The 22583-nt window shown below is 42.1% G+C and overlaps 1 protein-coding gene across 1 annotated transcript; it reads left to right on the top strand.

Moving 5' to 3' along the window:
- Window positions 1–1775: 1775 nt before the first annotated feature.
- Window positions 1776–22226, top strand: LOC120034500 (globoside alpha-1,3-N-acetylgalactosaminyltransferase 1-like). The gene is made up of 6 exons (XM_038981089.1): window positions 1776–1843; window positions 9634–9672; window positions 9824–9859; window positions 20732–20764; window positions 20991–21125; window positions 21536–22226. The coding sequence occupies exons 1-6, from the start codon at window positions 1776–1778 to the stop codon at window positions 22224–22226; spliced, it is 1002 nt and encodes a 333-aa protein (XP_038837017.1).
- Window positions 22227–22583: the final 357 nt, after the last annotated feature.

The raw sequence follows: 22583 nt of genomic DNA, 5'->3' as shown, positions 1-22583 counted from the left end.
CAGTGACTACAGGGAAAAACAAATCAAAGGACATGGTAAATACTCAACCATTAAAGGTTTGAGACTTGATGGAACCCCATTCTACCCTCTTTACACATTTCATTTAGCCTCTTACAAGGCACACGTCAAAATATGTTAACAGCAATACTAAAGACAGTAAGATGGGCAGAAACTGCTTCTCCAACAGAAATCCCCAATCACACTTGTAGGCGATGTCATAGCAACGTTGGCTAGCTAAACTCATGCTCAGAAACACGTCTGTCGGTCGTCCCGTGCCGTACTGCACATGTGCAGGCCATCAAATCAAAGGCACTCCTTCAATATCAAGTTGTTTTTGTTAAAAAAATGAAAACATGTCAGTTTGTGACTTTCACGAAGTTGGATTAATAACTACGTGAGACATTGGCTCTAATCTACTGCAGGTCGTGCCTTTAAATTTCGATAAAAAATTAACAGCTAAGGAATATTTATGAACTTTTCTCATTGAACACGGTTACATGCACACAATAATACGATTATTGTGGATAGTCAGACTAATATAATAGATTGTTTAAAATATTTACGTGCTTTGCAAAAAAAAGAACGATTTTCCTAATAAGCCAATCAAAATAAATGCTCTACCGTGTACGTTTTTGGAAGACTATTTGATTTTGAGTTCGGACATATAACGTTTTTATGTGAACACTATTTCTAAAGATGCATACTTTCAGTTTTCCCAAACTCACTTCACTCTCACATAAGAGGGAGGTTTGCGCTAGCAGTGCAGATCAAATACAGTACACCGCTGGAATGCTGATTAAGCTGTTTACATGTCCTGATCATTTGAAAGATTGCTCAGGGGAAAAAAGTGTGTTTTAATAGGCATATGTTTACTTCGATTGTGACCTCTTACCGATTTAAGATAAGCAGAGTAAGGTGTTTACATACAGTACCAGTCAAAAGATGGGACGGACCTACTCATTCCAGAGATGATCTTTATTTTCACTATTTTCTACATTGTATAATCATAGTGAAGACATCAACACTATACAATAGAATCTGAAATATCAAATATATCTTGATTTGTTTGACACTTTTTTGGTTGCTACATGATTCCATATGTTCTATTTCATAGTTTTGATGTCTACAATGTAGAAAATAGGACAAATAAAGAAAAACCCTTGAATGACTAGGTGTGTCCAAACTTTTGACTGGTACTGTATAAGCAATAGCCTAAATGTAGAATAATTTTGCTTGGGGCCAATGAGGAGATTCAGGATCTTTCCTTCATGGCATCTTTCATCCACACGTTTCCATGGTATTTCTTTTTTTTGTTTGTCAGTTCCATTAACCTCTTTAGAGTATCTTTACCACTTCGCTCTGAAACCTGCAGTGTAGTTGACTTGTCAAACAGGTTATCGGAGGGTCTAATTAGCTCCCACATCCTCCATCATTTTCACTCTGTCAGCTTTGTTCATATGGTTGAGGCGTGCATGAATGCGCCAATGGAGGGGTGAGCAGAACATGGTGATTTGGGACTCAACCAAAGAGAAAGACAATAGGAAGGAGCCCAGGGAGGAAGCTCCTCCCTTATAATAGGCTACACGAAATACACACATAGACACATATCTTGCGTGTCACACCAGTTTAAATTGATATCAAACATCTTTAACTTGATCCTAAACCCTGACAAGGATTGATTTACTGGTGATAGATTTATCCACCTTTTCACATCATACTTTTGATCAGTATTAATAGGATCAACTAAATCTTTTCGTTACGCTATTGCAGGAACAATGCGTTTTAGTTCAAATGTTAAGCCGTTTGTTCTGCCTCTCATTGTTGGAATCTTCTTGCTTCTTGGGTATGTAAACCATTTTGACATGACTTCTAGTTTATTTCTTTTTCTGGGATTAAATGAGTGGCTTTTGTGATATTTTGATATTAGTTTCTAAGAGTGAGATGCAATTTTTCTTTCTTGAATGTGAGTATGTTCGAATCTGTTAATTAACACTGTTTTGGATTGCTACATGATTCCATATGTATTATTTCATAGTGTTGATGTCTTCACTATTATTCTACAATGTAGAAAATAAATAAAAACCCTCGAATGAGTAGGTGTCCCACGTCCGAAGCCACATCCATAATCGGTAGACGGTTCCCATTGGATCCTTATGGGAAAAAACTAATTCATTTCACATGTGATCAAGTTAATGTGGTAACATGTGACAACATGTAAAAGCAACATGTGATAACATGAAACTATACATAAATGTGACATGGGGATGCAACATTTCAACATGTGATACCAGGAAACTACAAGTGACAACATTTGAAATTTTTCACATGTAAAAATGCAATTCCACATCTGAGAGAGATTAAATCAGTAATTGACGCAGACATGGTGGCATAGAAAGAATATCGGAATGCCGTGAACTAAGAGGTTGTGAGTTCAAATCCCAGATGGGGACATGTTGAATAATAATTAATTTATAGATAAACATGCAATCATGTATGTCAAATATGTAAGTAGAAAACACTGCGGCTATTTTGTGATGGTCAGGGGATATTCTAACAACTTGTTGTTTGCAGGGCATCATGTGAACATTTGAATCTACATGTGAAATGTTATGTGATCACTTGAAATATCATCATATGTCGTGTTCCAAAACCACATAGTTTAACATGATATCACGTGAAATTTCACAGGTGAAATAATGTTTATTTTTTTGTTGTAAGGTTGAGAATCGCTGCTTACATCACCGAACAATGAACAAAAAACTATTAAATCCAGTTTTTAGATGCTACACCCAATACCCAAATCAAATACAGGGTGTGTTCTCACTTTGCGCACACGCCTGTCTTTGTTTCACACACCTGTTTGTCTAGATAACCAGCCCCGAAATGTTGGCACCATGGTGCCCATTGGGTTAAGTAGAGGAAATGCAAAGTCCGAACAAAACATTGCAAACCATATTAGATTTTGATCTGGGGAGGGGTTGTTGCATTTAAAAACTCAATTCAAAAGTGTCTTGTTCGTTGCTCGACGATGCAAATAGCGATTGTCCAATCGGAGCCGTCTACCGATTACGGATGTAGCTTCAGACGGGGGGGACACGGTCATTTAACTTCTCAAGATTTCCTTTTTTTTTTTTATATATCTCAAACTTGGCAATATACAAACTTAAAACACAACCACGAGGCAAACCTCTCTCTTTCCCAGGGGTTATACATGGCCAACACACAGGTAAATGTCAGTCACGGTTCAATATGTTGCCACTCAGTGAGTAGCAAACTCTACCGACTACTGCCAAATGTCAAACTGGCATACTACGCCACCTTTTCTTGTATAACAGGTACAACCCGGTTCTTACTATGAGTCATTTTCTTGTTTAAACAAAAACAGGTACAACCCGGTTCTTACTATGAGTCATTTTCTTGTTTAAACAAAAACAGGTACAACCAGGTTCTTACTTTGGGTTGAATGGAAACATATAGCATTCAAAGACATATATGAACGTCACAATTGTTTCCCCTCCACAATAGTCAATGCAAGCTGAACGACTAAGGCTTTCTTTTGAGCCTAGTCAAAAAAGGAAAACGAAGGCCACCACAATGATTTAACATACAAAACAAACAAATAAATAGGTTATGTTGCAGGGTTGAAGGAAGCACTAACTTAACAGTCATGTACTTCTCAAGATTTAATCAAACTATTCAATACATTAACTATGTATCTTGGGACGCTACTACATCACATGTCCCTCTCTGAGTGGTATTGAATAAAGACAATGGCTCTCTGAAACCACATGGAATTAATACCAGTACAGCATTTTTATTGCGCAAGCAAAGAAATGGAACCCTTTAAAAATGTCTGCACACATGTGAATCGTTGCATTATTCAAGTGTGCAACATTATGTGCAATATGGTTTAATTGAAAAGCTCCTGTATACTTTCAATATCCTACCTACTTGTATATACCACTACATACTATGGTGTTCATGGTATATTAATAGCTGAACACACACATGCAGCATGAATGTGGCTTTGGCCACACCAAATCCAAGGTAATGTAGGGATAGTATAAATCCTAATTTACACCCTACACAATACAACAAGATACGCAAATGTGGGCTGCAACACAGTCTCACATTCAATTCGCGCATATATGTACAAAATGTATTTCAGCAGATTTCGTGCGTTTTTGTGCATTTTTGGGCTGGTTTGGGCTGGTTAAATTCGTTTGAAAATACACGAATTTCTGTGCTACTTAATTCGTGCGAAAAGACACGAATTTAACCAGTAGGCGACACAAGCCTTTGCAACAACCATATAGACGCGATAATTTATATTTCATTTTTGTTCTTCTTAATGGCTAATTCAACGTCATGAATATACAGAAATGTTGTCTTTGTTTAACCATGTTTTAAAATGTGTCGTTGTATGCCTATATGTACTGTTTTAGACTTGCTGAACAGAATTTTTGAGAAAAGACGCACATTTACCTGCGACTTAATTCGTGGGAAATATTGTTTTATTAATGCCAATGCTGTTTTCTGTGCTTGATTTCGCTTAATACTTTGGATACTGGTGTACTTGTAATCAGAACGCCTTTTTGTCATGTAGGCAACCATACACGATTTTCTTCATAACCCATTTCATATTTCGTGGAGCCTAAATTACACCATTTTCTTCATAATGCATGTATTACATGTTAATGTAAAATAATGAATTATGTTGGCTTACACTTATGGCCTTTCCAAGGCCTTTCCATACCTTAAGGGAACATTTTAGCACTCGCCATATGGTTAGTGAGAAACGCCACATTGCAAATGTAAGGTCCCTTACTAGACGTCCTGCAACGTTTCTAAAATTCGCGGACGGCGTCGGGCCGTGCGCGGGGGAGAGATCTTTCAGGAAGTCATCAAACTAAATCTCTCGGACGTTCGGTTTCCGTTTTATAAAAATAACACATTTTGGTCATTTTTCCGCAGTCTAGGAAATTCCCACCAGAGGGAAAATAAATAATATTGCAAATGCACAAGCACATTGCAAATGCATGTGGCCTTTTCTCCTAAACGGAAAATATTTCGAAGACGTAATGGACAGTTGGCCCCGAACAAGATGGCGTCGAGGTCTCAACGCTTTTTGAGTTATGGCCATTTTTCTGGGATTAAAGGTCAAAAACGTAAAGTAGGGTGCTAATTTGACCGCTTCACGTCAAAGTACATAAGCATACGGTGTCAGGAAAAAAAGAACCAGCCATTTATCTATCGTAATTTAAGAGAAATCGTACATTGACAAATTGGTCATGTTCACAAAAAGGAGTAAAAAAAAAAAAAAAGTTACAGATCCAGTTGCAGTGTGTTCAGACGAACATTTTTTAAGTGGGTCTCGAAGCTCTGCCACTGCATCGCAGTGCTAGCTGCGCCACCAGAGTCTCTGGGTTCGCGCCCAGGCTCTGCCGCAGCCGGCCGCGACCGGGAGGTCCGTTGGCCTAGCGTCGTCCGGGTTAGGGAGGGTTTGGCCGGTAGGGATATCCTTGTCTCATCGCGCTCCAGCGACTCCTGTGGCGGGCCGGGGGCAGTGCGCGCTAGCCAAGGGGGCCATGTGCACGGTGTTTCCTCCGACACATTGGTGCGGCTGGCTTCCGGGTTGGAGGCGCACTGTGTTAAGAAGCAGTGCGGCTTGGTTGGGTTGTGCTTCGGAGGACGCGTGGCTTTCGACCTTCGTCTCTCCTGAGCCCATACGGGAGTTGTAGCGATGAGACAAGATAGTAATTACTAGCGATTGGATACCACGAAGAAAAGGGGATAAAAGGATGGAGTGAAAAAGTACGGTGCTTAAAGACACACAAAGCCTGAAATGGCATTGCCATTATCTCCAGGCCGTGCCGAGTTCAACGAGATGCCCCGCTTGACCGTAGCTAGCTCGGTCTGAGTGCAGCGACAGGGACAAGAAGAAGGACCCAAATGACCCTTTGACCTCAATTTCATATTTTTTTGCTTTTGGGAGACAGAGAGAGAACCGTTAAGGTTAGAAGCACAATTTGACCTCAGGAACGTTCCTAAGGTCCTCCCGATCTGTGCAAGCCTAACATTGACCGTGTGGCATTAACCCTTAATAGTTAAAAGAAGGTGTTTACATCAAACAGTTTACAATGACATGTCTCCCCATAGGAATACATTTCCTGCTCCCCTAAATTCAACCTGAAGCCTATGTGGGTTAATAATGCCTTATGAACCTGTCTTCGATGACAATCCATCAGGCCACTATGAGGTCTACCTGTGTCGATTCTAAAGATTCGATTTTAAATCACCCTAAAAGTGTTTGCCATACCCAACCTGCAGTTTGAGAGAAATAGTGCATTCAACCCTATGTAAATCAGTGAGTTCTTAACGTATAGACTTAAAACTCAGGATTCTGTAAAAGCCCACTCCAATGAGGATATGTGTTTACTTTCAGCTTCCTGTGCCAACCGGAAGTGCCATAATTGGTGTCAAAAGGGCTGTTTCGAAGGGTTAAAAAAGTCAAATCTTTCCAAAACTTAATATATGTGAATAGGCAACCCTCATGAACTGTAAATCAGTCATTCATCCCATCAGATTTCAAGGAAAAATTTACACACCCACACAGAAAGGATGGAGTGACACACTGAGGGGCTTAGAGGCAGACAGTGCCTGCAATAGTTACTTTTGTTTGAACTTTTAAAGAACCGTCAGACCTAGAGTTCTGAAACTTTACAAACCTGTTCTAGAGCTCAGGTCGATTAAGCACGGTGAGTTATGTGGCTCTAGAAGGTTCTCGGACCGATAAAAAGCCTCGGTGCATTTGCATTGACTTCAATTCATTTTGAGCATTACAAAATGGTGACATTTAGAAAAGTCCCAGAGTTGCAAGACTAGGTGCATTGAAACCGGCTCGGCCCATAGAGACGGACCCCGACATTTCTGTCCGATAGCTCATTCAATGACCCCGTAGCAAGGCATGGAAAAAAGTGGAATTTCAGCACCAATTAAGGTTTTGCTCGGGCACCGAATGACCTATCGAGCCGAAACTTGGGATTCGACGTCGCCTCACATAGGGCTAAACATAATGTGAAAACTGGACCCGCAGCTAGAACATAACTACGTATTATTTGTTTTATTATGGTTTAAATGGAAGGCGCTGTGAATTTTGGGCCTGCTCTGAAATATGTGATAGTTGGCTTCTAAACGAGTTGGAAAAAGTGAGTTTGGAGTCAGATGGTATCAGTTTGGTGTCTGAAAATATCTAATTGGCTGATGGACACTGACTTGCTAGTTGACTTTTGTGCATTTGCAATATGTTTCAACAGTGAAAAACCACCAAAATAGCATTCTGAAATCACCACTAAAAATGACATCACCATATCCGTGCCGAGTTCAACGAGATGCCCCGCTTGACCGTAGCTTGCTCGGTCTGAGCGCAGCGACAGTGACAAGAAGATGACCCTTGACCTACATTTCAAGTCTTTTGCTTTTGGGAGACAAGGAGAGAACTGTTAAGGTTTAGAAGCACAATTTGACCTCAGGAACGTTCCTAAGGTCTCTGTGCAAGCCTAACATTGACCGTGTGGCATTAACCCTTAACAGTTAAAAGAAGGTGTTTACATCAAACAGTTTACAATGACATCTCACCCCATAGGAACACATTGCCTGCACCCCTAAATTCAACCTGAAGCCTATGTGGGTTATGAATGTCTTATGAACCTGTCTTCAATGACAATCCATCAAGCCACTATGAGGTCTACCTGTGTTGATTCTAAGCTTCCTGGAGCAACCGGAAGTGATAAAATCACCCTAAAAGTGTTTTGCCATACCCAACCAGCAGTTTGTGATATATAGTGCATTCAACCCTGTGTAAATCAGTCAGTTCTTAACGTATAGACTTAAAACTCAGGATTCTGTAAAAGCATACCCCGATCAGGATATGTATTTACTTATAGCTTCCTGTGCCAACCGGAAGTGCCTTAAAATGGGGTCATAGGTGCTGTTTCGAAGGTTTAAAAAAAGTCAGATCTTTCCAAAACTTTAAATGTGTGAATCGGTCAACCCTCATGAACTGTAAATCAGTAATTTCGCTAAACAGATGTCAAAGAAAAGCTCTCTCACACACACACACACACACACACACACACACACACACACACACACACACACACACACACACACAGCAAGGATGGAGTGAAAAAGTATGGTGCTTAAAGACACACAGAGCCTTAAATGCTTTTAGGGGGGATCCAGACTTCCATACCCGCTCTGGGAGCGCTATACTACCGCCCCAAATCAATGGGTGCTGGCCTGAGTGATTTATGGAGGTTTTCAAAAAATATTCTGTTTTTTCTTCTGGAAAATATTTTATGTTTTTTCTTCTCGAGTCAATGGCCTGAGTGATTTATGGAGGTTTTCAAAAAATATTCTAAGTACAAACTTTTCATGCACCTGGTATTTTTTTGGGGTTACCAGGCGTCATTTTTCAAAACGGTTGAAATTGCTTTTAGGGGGCATCCAGAGTGTCACATGACCGGATGAGGTAACTATTCTTGTTCTTCTTGTAATTTTCCGGTAGGCTAGAAGCTTTCCGGTGTTTTGCTGCTCGACACAGGTCGACGCAGGTATTGCACTTGATTTATCGTTATCGTAACCGTAGGTGCAGCCAAGTGGAAATACGAAAGCTTTCTAGCTATTTCGCACTGACGGTAATTTGAACACAAGAACGTTTCTAGTGAAAAGGTGCTTACACTCAGAGCCATGTATTTACACTCAGCCACCCTAGCCTTATTACGGGTTAACGTTTTGGTAATTTTGGTTGGCCAACAAAATGTAAGACTACAATGACTGCATACGTTTCCCCAAATGTTATACGAAAAAAAAATGTTTTGTTATTGATGGACAATGGCAAGGCTGCCATTGTATTTTCAGTTACATTCTGTTCAATAAAAATGGTTTACACGTTTATTTTTTAAGAAATACATGGAACTACAACCGAATAAAACACCATTAACCATCATGCATTGCTTACATTCATTCTATCCTGAAAAGTCTGTTCAGAAAAATCGAAAACAGTACATATAGGCATAAAACCACAATGTTTTAATAGGGATTAAATAAAGACAATATATATATAACCTCTTATGGTTATATGGTTAAAAAAAGACAAAATATCTATATATTCATAACGTAAAATAAATAAATACAGGCGATCGCGTCTATGGTTGTTGCAACGGCTTGTGTGTCGCCTACTGGTTAAATTCGTGTCTTTTCGCACGAATTAAGTAGCACAGAAATTCGTGTATTTTCAAACGAATTGAACCACCCCAAAAATGCACAAAAACGCACGAAATCTGCTGAAATACATTTTGTACATATATGCGCGAATTGAATGTGAGACTGGGCTGAAATGTGTGCGGCCCGGTAATGTGTTACGCCACGCAACTATGCAGTATTGCCATTTTGCGACGCTAATTGCGTCCTTGGGTTGTGTACTTGCGTAAGGGTATGAATTACGTTTAAAATACACGTGGCAAATCTGATGGCGAAGAAAGGCAGCGCCGGCAACACATTTTGTTAGTTTAAAAATGTCCTAAATGTTTTCATGACAGACTTGAACTGATTCTCTCCTGCTTCCCAAAGGTATGTCTACTTCAGCTTCTTCTCTGAAAAGCTCAACCGGTAAGATCAAGTTCTGTTAATCTACTACAACCTAAAGACGCTATAATGTGATATGAAAGTTGCAATATTTTCTGATTCATATTAACAGGGTTTTGGTTTGAGGTTTGAATTTAAGAGGAACGTTATTTTACGGTTTCAGTGTTTCCAACAGAGATATCCCAGTTGATGAGGACCAGAAGAGCAGCAGGTTAGTTGAGATAAACAAAACAATTCCCTCAACAAGTCATGGTACTTTGTACTTTTAAAGTTAGGATGTTAGGATGTTTTGTTCTGTCACAAGATAAGCCATACAATTGCGTTAAAACAACACACTCGGGAAGAAAATGGATTGTTCTATTCTCAGCCAGGCTCATCTTTCGAAAGAAAACACAATTTAATCTCTATTTGAGCAAAATGAGTAGTTTGTTGCGAACAGAAGACAATCCTAATAATTCAGATAAAGAGCGCCACAGTCAGGCAAAAAAAATCTCTATGTTCTATCATAAAGCGATAACAGTTAGTCTCCCCGGTTGAAATGGCTGCTACTTAGAAATACTATTACAGGAAATGAATTGACGACTTTCACTGCTATTAACATGCCTCCAATATAGTCGCATAGTTTTCATAGACCCACCGCGGACCTTTGTCAAATAAATATCTCTGTGAAAAGGCGTCCCATGGTCTGTTGTGTCAACAATCGCAATGTAGACCTATTCCCGAACACTGCTGGTAACCAATGTAGGCCGTCATTTTAAATACGAATTTGTTCTTAACTGACTTGCCTAGTTAAATAAAGGTAAAACACAAACAAACAGATGATCCCGATCATTTAGGTTGCCTAGTAAATGATGCCCCCTCTGGTATCTGTCTGGGACTCGTTTCCCTGTTAACTACTCAAATATATTTGACTTATTAAGTCAAATAATAAACTAACTGCAGTACACTGGTCTGAAATATATTAGCATAACTAGGCTACACAGAACCACGGCGGACCCATTGTAAAAATAGAGGCTTTTAATTGATTAAAACGTGTCCCAGTCCAAGGTGCCTAGCTCTGCCCACTGGGGCGTGGCTTAAGGAGCGCTCTTTGAAATAAGCGCTTGTATCGCCTTATCCCAAGGGATCGACTTCTCTCACCACACTGGCAGTGTCAATTTTGCTTGTACTCTGAGTTTGGTTGACTTTGTGTGAAGAACAGAACTAGGACAGCACTCCGGTAAATAAACTTAAATGTACATCTTTTTATCGTCACGCATACATTTCGGGTATGAGCACTTCTTCAGCGTGCAAGGCAATGGCAGTCAATGTCACATCAACAATACCACACACAGGTGGGAATAATTATGAATTCTCTTTCACTTTTGGCCCAATCAAGAGATCCCAGCAGAGGGAGCTGTGAAGGAAACATGAAAGTCAAATAAAAAATATATAAACACAGCAGACTATGCAATATGTTCTCTTTGGAGAAGTACTGTAATTGATCCCTCTCTCTTTACTTTGGGTAGAGTAAATATGCTAGGCTAAAGGCTTCCATACAACACTTGTTTGGATAATGTGTTATTTTATTATTTGCTAATCCTCTGCTGTATTTTGTGGAATTGCGTTATTGCAGAATTTTTTTTGTAATTTCACGGGTCTTGTCGTTAACTTTTTCTGGAAATGTGAAGAGTGTACGGAAAAGGTACTCTTTTCGTGGAACGACCCTAAAGTCACACTACATGACCAAAAGTATGTGGACACCTACTCGAACATCTCATTCCAAAATCATGGGCATTAATATAGAGTTGGTCCCCCCCATTGCTGCTATCACAGCCTCCACTCTTCTGGGAAGGATTTGGGGATCCTAATAAAATACCAAATACCCTCCAAAATACCGCTAGATGTTGGAACATTGCTGTGGGAACTTGCTTCCATTCAGTCACAAGAGCAGTGAGGTCGGGCACTGATGTTGGGCGATTAGGCCTGGCTCGCAGTCGGGGTTCCAATTCATCCCAAAGGTGTTCAGTGGGGTTCAGGTAAGGGCTTTGTGCAGGCCAGTCAAGTTCTTCCACACCGTTCTCAACAAAACATTTCTGTATGGACCTCGCTTAGTGCACAGGGGCATTGTCATGCAGGAAACAGGAAAGGGCCTTCCCCAAACTGTTGCCACAAAGTTGCTTCCGGAAAGTATTCAGACCCCTTGATTTTTTTCACACAAAAAAATGGTTACAGCCTTATTCTAAAATTGATTAAATCTGTTCTTTTTTTCTCATCAATCTACACACAATACCTCATATTGACAAAGCAAAAACAGGTTTTTAGAAACTGAGATGGGTCAACCTTCCAGAATGACAACCATCTTCACTGAGGAACTCAAGAGCTCTGTCAGAGTGACCATCTGGTTCTTGGTCACCTCCGTGACCAAGGCCCTTATCACCGATTGCTGTTTGGCCGGGCGGCCAGCTCTAGGAAGAGTCTTGTTGGTTCCAAACGTCTTCCATTTAAGAATGATGGGGGCCACTGTGTTCTTGGAGACCTTCAATGCTGCAGACATTTTTTGGTACCCTTCCCCAGATCTGAGCCTCAACACAATCCTGTCTCAGAGCTCTAAGGACAATTCCTTTGACCTCATGGCTTGGTTTTTGCTCTGACATGCACTGTCAACTGTGGGACCTTATATAGACAGGTGTGTGCCTTTCCAAATCATGTCCAGTCAATTGAATTTACCACAGGTGGACTCCAATCAAGTTGTAGAAACATCTCAAGGATGATCAATGGAAACAGGATGCACCTGTGCTCAATTTGGAGTCTCATAGCAAAGGGTCTGACTACTTATGTAAAGGTATTTCTGTTATGTTTTTCTTGTTTTTTTTGCAAATATGTCTAAACACCTGTTTTTGCTTTTTCATTATTGGGTATTGTGTGTAGATTGCTGTGGATAGTTTTTTATTTAATACATTTTATAATAAAGCTGTCATATAGCAAATTTGGAAATAGTCAAGGGATCGGAATACTTTTCGAAGGGATTGTATGCTGTAACGTTTAAGATTTCCCTTCACTGAAACTAAGGGGCCTAGCCCAAACCATGAAAAACTGCCCTAGACCAATATTCTTCCTCCACCAAACTTTACAGTTGGCACTATGCATTGGGGCAGGTAGCGTTCTCCTGGCATCCGCCAAACCCAGATTAGTTTGTCGGACTGCCAGATGGTGAAGCGTGATTCATCACTCCAGAGAGTCCAATGGCGGCGAGCTTTACATCACACCAGCCGACGCTTGGCATTGCACATGGTGATCTTAGGCTTGTGTCCGGCTGCTCGGCCATGGAAACCCATTTCATGAAGCTCCTGACAAAAAGTTATTGTGCTGACATTGCTTCCAGAGGCAGTTTGGAACTCGGTAGTGAGTGTTGCAACCTAGGGCAGACAATTTTTACGCGCTTCAGCACTTGGCGGTCCCGTTCTGTGAGCTTCTGTGGCCTACCACTTTGCGGCTGAGCCGTGGTTAATCCTAGACATTTTCACTTCACAATAGCAGCACTTACAGTTGACCGGGGCAGTTCTAGCAAGGCAGAAATTTGATGAACTGACTTGTTGGAAAGGTGGCATCCTATGACAGTGCCACATTGAAAGTCACTGAGCTTTTCAGCAAGGTCATTCTACCACCAGTATTTGTCTATGGAGATTGCATGGCTGTGTGCTCGATTTTATACACCTGTCAGAAACGGGTGTGGCTGACATAGCCGAATCCACTAATTTGAATGGGTGTCCACATACTTTTGTAGCCTATATATATTGTATATATATTATAATATCGTCTTTCTATCTCAGAATCATTGCAATGTGGTTAACATTAAAAATTGAAATGAGAATTATTCAAATCTTAAAGATCAAATTCAACCAGAGAGCGCTCTTAGATCATGGTAAAAGGCTGCACTTGACCGTTGCACTTGAATCATTCCCACGGTGAATGGCTAGTCCTGCTACGCTAGGAAACCACACACTATTGCAGATCCTTTGATATTACCGGCCGCAATAGATATGGTAAAAGCAATATATGGGGAGGCAGAGGCACAGAAACTCACATCAATACCTTTGTCAGGGGACGCTGTTAAACAAATAATTTATACTATTGCTAGCAATTTAGAGGAAACTGACTGAATTACTCAAACTCCAAAGCTTATACTCTCCTAAAGGACGTTAGCAGTGAGGGCAAAGATGGCAATGCATTCACTTTTGTTTGCTATACAGTGCCTTCGAGAAAGTATTCAGACCACTTGACTTTTTCCACATTTTGTTAGATTACAGCCTTGTTCTAAAATTGATTTAAAATAAAAAAATATCTCATCAATCTACACACAATACCTCATAATGAAAATGCAAAAACCTATTTTTTTTTAGAAATGTTTGCCTATTTATTAAAAATTAAAAACAGAAATATCACATTTACATAAGTATTCAGACACTTTACTCTGTACTTTGTTGAAGCAGTTTTGGCAGCAATTACAGCCTTGTGTCTTCTTGGGTATGACACTACAAGCTTGGCACACCTGTATTTGGGGAGTTTCTACTATGCTTCTCTGCAGATGCTCTCAAGCTCTGTCAGGTTGGATGGGGAGCGTTGCTGCACAGCTATTTTCAGGTCTTTCCAGAGATTGGTTTCAAGTCTGGGCTCTGACTGGGCCACTCAAGGACATTCAGAGACTTGTCCCGATGCCACTCTTGCATTGTCTTGGCTGAGTGCTTAGGGTCGTTGTCCCGGCTGCGAACGTGAACAGACTGGGGGCGACCGTGAACCTTCGCCCCCAGTCTGAGGTCCTGAGCGCTCTGGAGCAGATTTTCATCAAGGATCTCTCTGTACTTTTCTCCGTTCATCTTTGCCTCGATCCTGAATAGTCGCCCAGTACCACAGCATGATGCTGCCACCACCATGCTTCACCGTAGGGATGGTGCCAGGTTTCCTCCAGACGTGACGCTTGGCATTCAGGCCAAAGAGTTGAATCTTGGTTTCATCAGACCAGACTATCTTGTTTCTCGTGGTCTGAGAGTCTTTAGGTAGCTTTTGGAAAACTCCAAGTGGCTTTTGTCTGGCCACTCTAAAGTAAAAGGCCTGATTGGTGGAGTGCTGCAGAGATGGTTGTCCTTCTGGAAGGTTCTCCCATCTCCACAGAGGAACTCTAGAGCACTGTCAGAGTGATCATCAGGTTCTTGGTCACCTCCCTGACCAAGGCCCTTCTACCGCGATTGCTCAGTTTGTCCAGGAGGCCATCTCTAGGAAGTGTCTTGGTGGCTCCAAACTTTTTCCATTTAAGAATGATGGAGGCCACTGTTTTCTTTGGGACCTTCAATGCTGCAGAAATGTTTTGGTAACCTTCCCCAGATCTGTGCCTCGACACAATCCTGTCTCGGAGGATGATTAATGGAAACAGGATGCACCTGAGCTCAATTTCGAGTCTCATAGCAAAGGGTCTGAATACTAGGTATTTGTGTTTTATGTTTAATACATTTGCAAAAATGTCTAATAACCTGTTTTCGCTTTGTCATTATTGGGTATTGTTTGTAGATTGCTGAGGATTTTTATTTATTTAATCCATTTTAGAATAAGGCTGTAACGTAACAAAATGTGGAAAAAGTCAAGGGGTCTGAATACTTTCCAAAGACGCTGTACATATCAGGGGATGCTAATCACAAGTACATATTGTTCTGTCTCACGATTCCCAAGCTTGGACCAGCACAGGGGATGTTCAGTGTGCTGTGTGGCTGTATTGTTGAAAAACAGATTCCATGGGATCGAGTGGTGGGCTTAAGCCTTTTGCGCGGATATCAAATCAAATCAAATGTATTTATATAGCCCTTCGTACATCAGCTGATATCTCAAAGTGCTGTACAGAAACCCAGCCTAAAACCCAAACAGCAAGCAATGCAGGTGAAGAAGCACGGTGGCTAGGAAAAACTCCCTAGAAAGTCCAAAACCTAGGAAGAAACCTAGAGAGGAACCAGGCTATGAGGGGTGGCCAGTCCTCTTCTGGCTGTGCCAGGTGGAGATTATAACAGAACATGGCCAAGATGTTCAAATGTTCATAAATGACCAGCATGGTCAAATAATAATCATCACAGTAGTTGTCGAGGGTGCAGCAAGTCAGCACCTCAGGAGTAAATGTCAGTTGGCTATTCATAGCCGATCGTTAAGAGTATCTCTACGGTAGAGACTCTACCGCTCCTGCGGTCTCTAGAGAGTTGAAAATCCAGACGGAAAATATTTACACAAGAAGCAACCTAATATCACACAGTCAAACTCTCCAGTCATTTAGTAATTTCACCATTCTGCGATTCTCACCGTTAAACATTGCACGGTGTTCCAACGCAACGGCTCTTTATGTCATCATAGTACCTTTGCCACTGTTCCACCCCTTGTGTATTGCGCTGTCATGGTGTTACAAATACACCATGACAGCGCAACACACAAGTGGTGGAACAGTGGCAAAGGTACCCACAGGACAAACAGAATAATATTAGTCTGAGGAGAGATTAAATAGCATTAATACAACAAAAAATAATTCAAAACACACTCCTTCAGTTTACACAAGTTAAACAGATGTATTTTTTTCTTCATAATAAGCAGGAGATTCCAAGAACACAGGATGAGATGTTACTATCCTTTGTGCAAGCACTTCCAAGAGTTCATGAACAGTGAGACTGGTGAAATTTGGGGAGCGCATCGTCAGTAGTGTACCTTTGGTTCCTAGGGTGTTTCGGCCTTTCACACTATACACCCTCCCCAAAGGCGGCCAGCGACAGGGTGATCAATCGTACGCTTGCGTCCCATTCCCAATTAGTCATAGGAGTTGCCTTGTTGTTGATAGCCAACATCCCATGGGACTATGCATGGCAGGGGCGTCCTCCTCCCTGAGTCAAGCATTGTTGACCGCATACCTCCTGGCCCTCTCACTTCGGGGCCCAGCTGGGGTCTTTCCTCTTCATCCAGAGCCATTGACTGCTGCCTTCTGCCGCCTCTGATACAGCTTTGATTGCCGAACGCTGGCTCTGGCCCTTAATTCCCAGGTCTCTAAGCAGTCTGGTTGTAGATGTTGCCACAAAACCTCTGCAGCCCACCTCCACTGGTCGGACTTCTGTGTTCCAGCCATGATGCCGTGCTTCGGGCAGCTAGATCGGCATAGCGCAGATGTTTTCGCTCATAAGCCTCATCTACTGAGTCCTCCCAGGGTACTGTGAGCTCAATGATGAAGACCTTCTTGAGCGAACGGGACCAGAGCACCATGTCAGGTCTTAGGGTGGTGGTTGCAATCTCCGGAGGAAACACAAGTTGCCGGCCAATGTCAGCTAGCATTTTCCAGTCGCGGGCCAAGCGCAGCTGGTCTCGCTCTAATGGTGTAGAGCCGCTCTTCGGTGGTTTAGAGTAATATTCTTAGATCAGAATGACAGCAGACTGTACTTCTATCCATGTCACTAAAGACTAACAGAAACAAAAGACAAAATGAACTAATACACCATGACAGCGCAACACACAAGGGGTGTGTTGCACCTGTAAGATAGAATGGTAAAGTCAAACGGGACAACCTGTCCATCTATGGCGGGACGGCGGGCAGGCCCCCTTCCCTCGGCTGTGCATGTTTCTAACAGAAAACAGCATCAGTAAGTGTCCCACACGAGTGATGACTGCTCACCTCCAATGAAAATCACGTTGGGACCTACTTCCCTATCTGTTTGACTGTGATCCTGGCTCAGTTGACATGGTGGTAAGTAAAATCAAACAGCTGATTGAGCTGTCATGTGACCGAATGCTGCAGAAAACGCATTCACAGGTCATTATGGAGGAGTATTGGTACCTGACTCAACGAGAATACCCTGCTGTCTTCCTATGAGTATTAAAACTCATGGTAGCCTTCACCAGCTCTTGTCTGTGTGAAGCTGGATTTAGTGCTCTCATCTGCATTAAAACCAAATATCGATGGTTTTAACAGCAGGGATGAGGTGACAGCAGGGATGAGGTGCGTACTGTCGACCACGCCTCCTGACTTTGAGAAGCTCCGACGTGACATGCATCAAGCACACCCATCTCATTAGTGGTGGTGAGATAAGAGACAATTTGCCAGACTAATTTGCAATTGAGTGTCACCACATTAAAAGTACGTGAAGGTGAGTTGAGAAGACAATCAGAAATGCTGTTAGAATGTTTTTCAAATAAAAAAGTAAACATTGGCTGTTAATTCCATACTTTTTTTCACGTGGTTGGGGTCGTGAGAATTTTCCGATATCAAAATGGGGTCGTGGGACAAAATCGTTTGGGAATCCCTGCACTATTTTTATTTTTTTATTTCACCTTTATTTAACCAGGTAGGCAAGTTGAGAACAAGTTCTCATTTACAATTGCGACCTGGCCAAGATAAAGCAAAGCAGTTCGACACATACAACAACACAGAGTTACACATGGAGTAAAACAAACATACAGTCAATAATACAGTAGAAAATAAGTCAATATACAATGTGATCAAATGAGGTGAGATAAGGGAGGTAAAGGCATAAAAAGGCCATGGTGGCGAAGTAAATACAATATAGCAAGTAAAACACTGGAATGGTAGATTTGCAGTGGAAGAATGTGCAAAGTAGAAATAATGGGGTGCAAAGGAGCAAAATAAATAAATACCGTAGGGGAAGGGGTAGTTGTTTGGGCTAAATTATAGATGGGCACTGTACAGGTGCAGTAATCTGTGAGCTGCTCTGACAGCTGGTGCTTAAAGCTAGTGAGGAAGATAAGTGTTTCCAGTTTCAGAGATTTTTGTAGTTCGTTACAGTCATTGGCAGCAGAGAACTGGAAGGAGAGGCGGCCAAAGGAGGAATTGGCTTTGGGGGTGACCAGAGAGATATACCTGCTAGAGCGCGTGCTACAGGTGGGTGCTGCTATGGTGACCAGCGAGCTGATATAAGGGGGGACTTTACCTAGCAGGGTCTTGTAGATGACCTGGAGCCAGTGGGTTTGGCGACGAGTATGAAGCGAGGGCCAGCCAACGAGAGCGTACAGGTCGCAGTGGTGGGTAGTATATGGGGCTTTGGTGACAAAACAGATAGCACTGTGATAGACTGCATCCAATTTATTGAGTAGGCGATTGGAGGCTATTTTGTAAATGACATCGCCGAAGTCGAGGATCGGTAGGATGGTCAGTTTTACAAGGGTATGTTTGGCAGCATGAGTGAAGGATGCTTTGTTGCAAAATAGGAAGCCAATTCTAGATTTAACTTTGGATTGGAGATGTTTGATGTGAGTCTGGAAGGAGAGTTTACAGTCTAACCAGACAGCTAGGTATTTGTAGTTGTCCACATATTCTAAGTCAGAACCGTCCAGAGTAGTGATGCTGGACGGGCGGGCAGGTGCAGGCAGCGATCGGTTGAAGAGCATGCATTTAGTTTTACTTGTATTTAAGAGCAGTTGGAGGCCACGGAAGGAGAGTTGTATGGCATTGAAGCTCGTCTGGAGGGTTGTTAACACAGTGTCCAAAGAAGGGCCAGAAGTATACAGAATGGTGTCGTCTGCGTAGAGGTGGATCAGAGACTCACCAGCAGCAAGAGTGACATCATTGATGTATACAGAGAAGAGAGTCGGCCCAAGAATTGAACCCTGTGGCACCCCCATAGAGACTGCCAGAGGCCCGGACAACAGGCCCTCCGATTTGACACACTGAACTCTATCAAAGAAGTAGTTGGTGAACCAGGCGAGGCAATCATTTGAGAAACCAAGGCTATCGAGTCTGCCAATGAGGATGTGGGGATTGACAGAGTCGAAAGCCTTGGCCAGGTCAATGAATACGGCTGCACAGTATTGTTTCTTATCGATGGCGGTTAAGATATCGTTTAGGACCTTGAGCGTGGCTGAGGTTCACCCATGACCAGATCTGAAACCAGATTGCATAGCGGAGAAGGTGCGATGGGATTCGAAATGGTCGGTAATCTGTTTGTTGACTTGGCTTTCGAAGACCTTAGAAAGGCAGGGTAGGATAGATATAGGTCTGTAGCAGTTTGGGTCAAGAGTGTCCCCCCCTTTGAAGAGGGGGATGACCGCAGCTGCTTTCCAATCTTTGGGAATCTCAGACGACATGAAAGAGAGGTTGAACAGGCTAGTAATAGGGGTTGCAACAATTTTGGCAGATCATTTTAGAAAGAGAGGCTCCAGATTGTCTAGCCCGGCTGATTTGTAGGGGTCCAGATTTTGCAGCTCTTTCAGAACATCAGCTGACTGGATTTGGGAGAAGGAGAAATGGGGAAGGCTTGGGCGAGTTGCTGTGGGGGGTGCAGTGCTGTTGACCGGGGTAGGGGTAGCCAGGTGGAAAGCATGGCCAGCCGTAGAAAAATGCTTATTGAAATTCTCAATTATAGTGGATTTATCGGTGGTGACAGAGTTTCCTATCCTCAGTGCAGTGGGCAGCTGGGAGGAGGTGTAATAATAATAGCACCTATCCCTCTACTATATATAATACAATCACTACTACACTAGCCTCGAATTGTCAACACTAGCTTCTAACATTTTAAACTTCTAAACTCCTTCCACTAACATAAAAATACTTCTGGACAACTGAAGCAAGGCACACAATTTTTCTTAAAAAAGTACCCTTTCTAGTTTTTATCGTCTTCATTGTGTTTGTTTTCTTCTTACTATGTTTTTCTATTCATACAGCCTGAGTAAGCCCATGGTCAGGAGCAGAGTACGGAACATGGTCTCTCCTGAAAAGTGTGTATTTGTATTTTACTCTTCCATCACTAACCATAGCAGTACGGTGTCATGCTGTACTGATGAAAACCATCAAATCAATCCTACAAAAAAATCTTCCCAAAAAAGACTGACAATCAATCAGATTAGTGGTCCTTTTATGTCATAGAAATGTACATCAATGTCATGTTTGATTCACTGCATGAATTGGTGATGGGATACTGCATGTGTTTAGCTTATAGCAAGGTGGTTGGGGCAGTAGTTCTATTAATGTATATGTTATGTAGTAGTCCAACTATTACAGGTCGGTCTATCTAAAACTACCACCATCAGCCCATCTCTTCATTACAATTAAGTAATTCATTACATTTTGTCTTCCCAGGCTTTTGTACAAGCAGCCCAGTGTCTTGGTGGGGTAAGCAGCATTTGTATCTCATGTTAAAGTCATATTAGCTGACGTAATGTAAGTGTCTGACACATCATTGTAGGGAGCTTTGATATATTAGGTAGGCCACAGCTGACATTAGTGTCTGACACATCAAGGTCCTTTAATTGCCAGTACCATAGTGAAATATTGAGATCATAACATGGCTCTGGTCAGTACAACACAGTCAGGCAGGACCTTTGTTCTGTTTCTCTAGACGTACTGATGTGGTGACAGTGACCCCATGGTTGGCATCCATCATCTGGGAAGGCACCTTTGACCCTGTGCTCATTGACAACATCTACAAGCCCATGAACCTCACCATAGCAACCACAGTGTTTGCAGTTGGAAAGTGAGTAGCCTACAACTTTTGCCAAATATTCCAAATGGAAGTTAAATTATCAATACTTTTTCAACACTGCAACTATAAGTAAATAAGTACTTGATGGCAGGTAATTAAATATCAAGGTGTTATCATGATTCATGCCTTGGAACATTGTTAATTCATTAATTAATACATTCATAATTGTACTACTTCATGTATTATCCGCTAGACTGTATACTGGTCAGAAAGTGGTAGAATGTCCTATGAGAATGGGGATGCAGTTAAGCGGATACCTAGTCGGTTGACCAACTGAATGCATTCAACCGAAATGTGTCTTCCACATTTAACCCAACCCCTCTGATCCAGAGAAGTGCTGCCATTGTATCCTTGAGCAAGGCACTAATCCTTATGTTATGTGTGTCTTTAAATACTGGCAGATATGTCAGCTTTCTCCGAGATTTTCTGGAGACAGCGGAGATGCACTTCATGGTCGGCTTCAACGTGCGCTACTATGTTTTCACTGATCGTCCCCACGATGTTCCTTCAGTGAACCTGACTCAGGGGAGACATTTAAGTGTGATCCAGGTCCCGGGTTCGAACCGCTGGCAGGAGATATCAGCCCGGAGGATGGAGATCATCCAGACCACCATCGAAAGTCAGATCAGCAGGGAGGCCGACTACATCTTCTGTCTCGACGTGGACAGCAAGTTCCACGCTCGCTGGGGGGCTGAGTCTCTTGGAAGGCTGGTTGCTGTGATACACCCAGGCTACTATGAGCAGACCCGTGCCAACTTCCCGTACGAACGGCGTCCAGCCTCGTTGGCCTACATCCCCATGGATGAGGGAGACTACTACTATGGTGGGGCTATGATCGGAGGGTTCGTGGAGGATGTGTACACACTTACAAAGGTATGTCGGAACCGGTTTGAGGTGGATGCTGGGAATTCCATCGAGGCTGCCTGGCAGGAGGAGAGCCACCTCAACAGGTACCTGCTCTATAACAAGCCCAGCAAGGTGTTGTCTCCGGAGTACCTGTGGCAGGACTTCAAGGCCAAAACCAAAGAGGTCAAAGTCATTCGCTTCTCAGGGGTCATTAAAAACTATGCTGAAGTTCGTCCCAATGTATAAAAAGAGGAAGTGGATATTTGACCAGCAGAAAAAAACTGAATTCAGTCTTAGCAGTATAAATTAATTGTGGTTATGGTTATGTTTAGGTTTAGGAACGAGGGTTAGGTTAAGGTTAAGTTTGGGTATAGTTTCGCTGAGTTACGTTTGTGGGTTGCGGTTCGGGAAAGGCATAATAATAAAAATTATTTGGGGGATACTTAAATTTATCCTGTTACACACGTGGGTGTTTTTTAGAATAAGGCTGTAATGTAACAAAATGGGGAAAAGGTGAAGGGGTCTGAACACTTTCCGAATGCACTGTATTTAATTTTTTGTTGAAGAAGAAAGGATGAGCTTTATTATTTCACAGTCATGAAT

Source organism: Salvelinus namaycush, chromosome 41, assembly GCF_016432855.1.
Source record: "Salvelinus namaycush isolate Seneca chromosome 41, SaNama_1.0, whole genome shotgun sequence".
In the NCBI taxonomy this organism is placed as follows: domain Eukaryota; kingdom Metazoa; phylum Chordata; class Actinopteri; order Salmoniformes; family Salmonidae; genus Salvelinus; species Salvelinus namaycush.
This window is presented reverse-complemented; position numbering and strand designations above follow the sequence as displayed.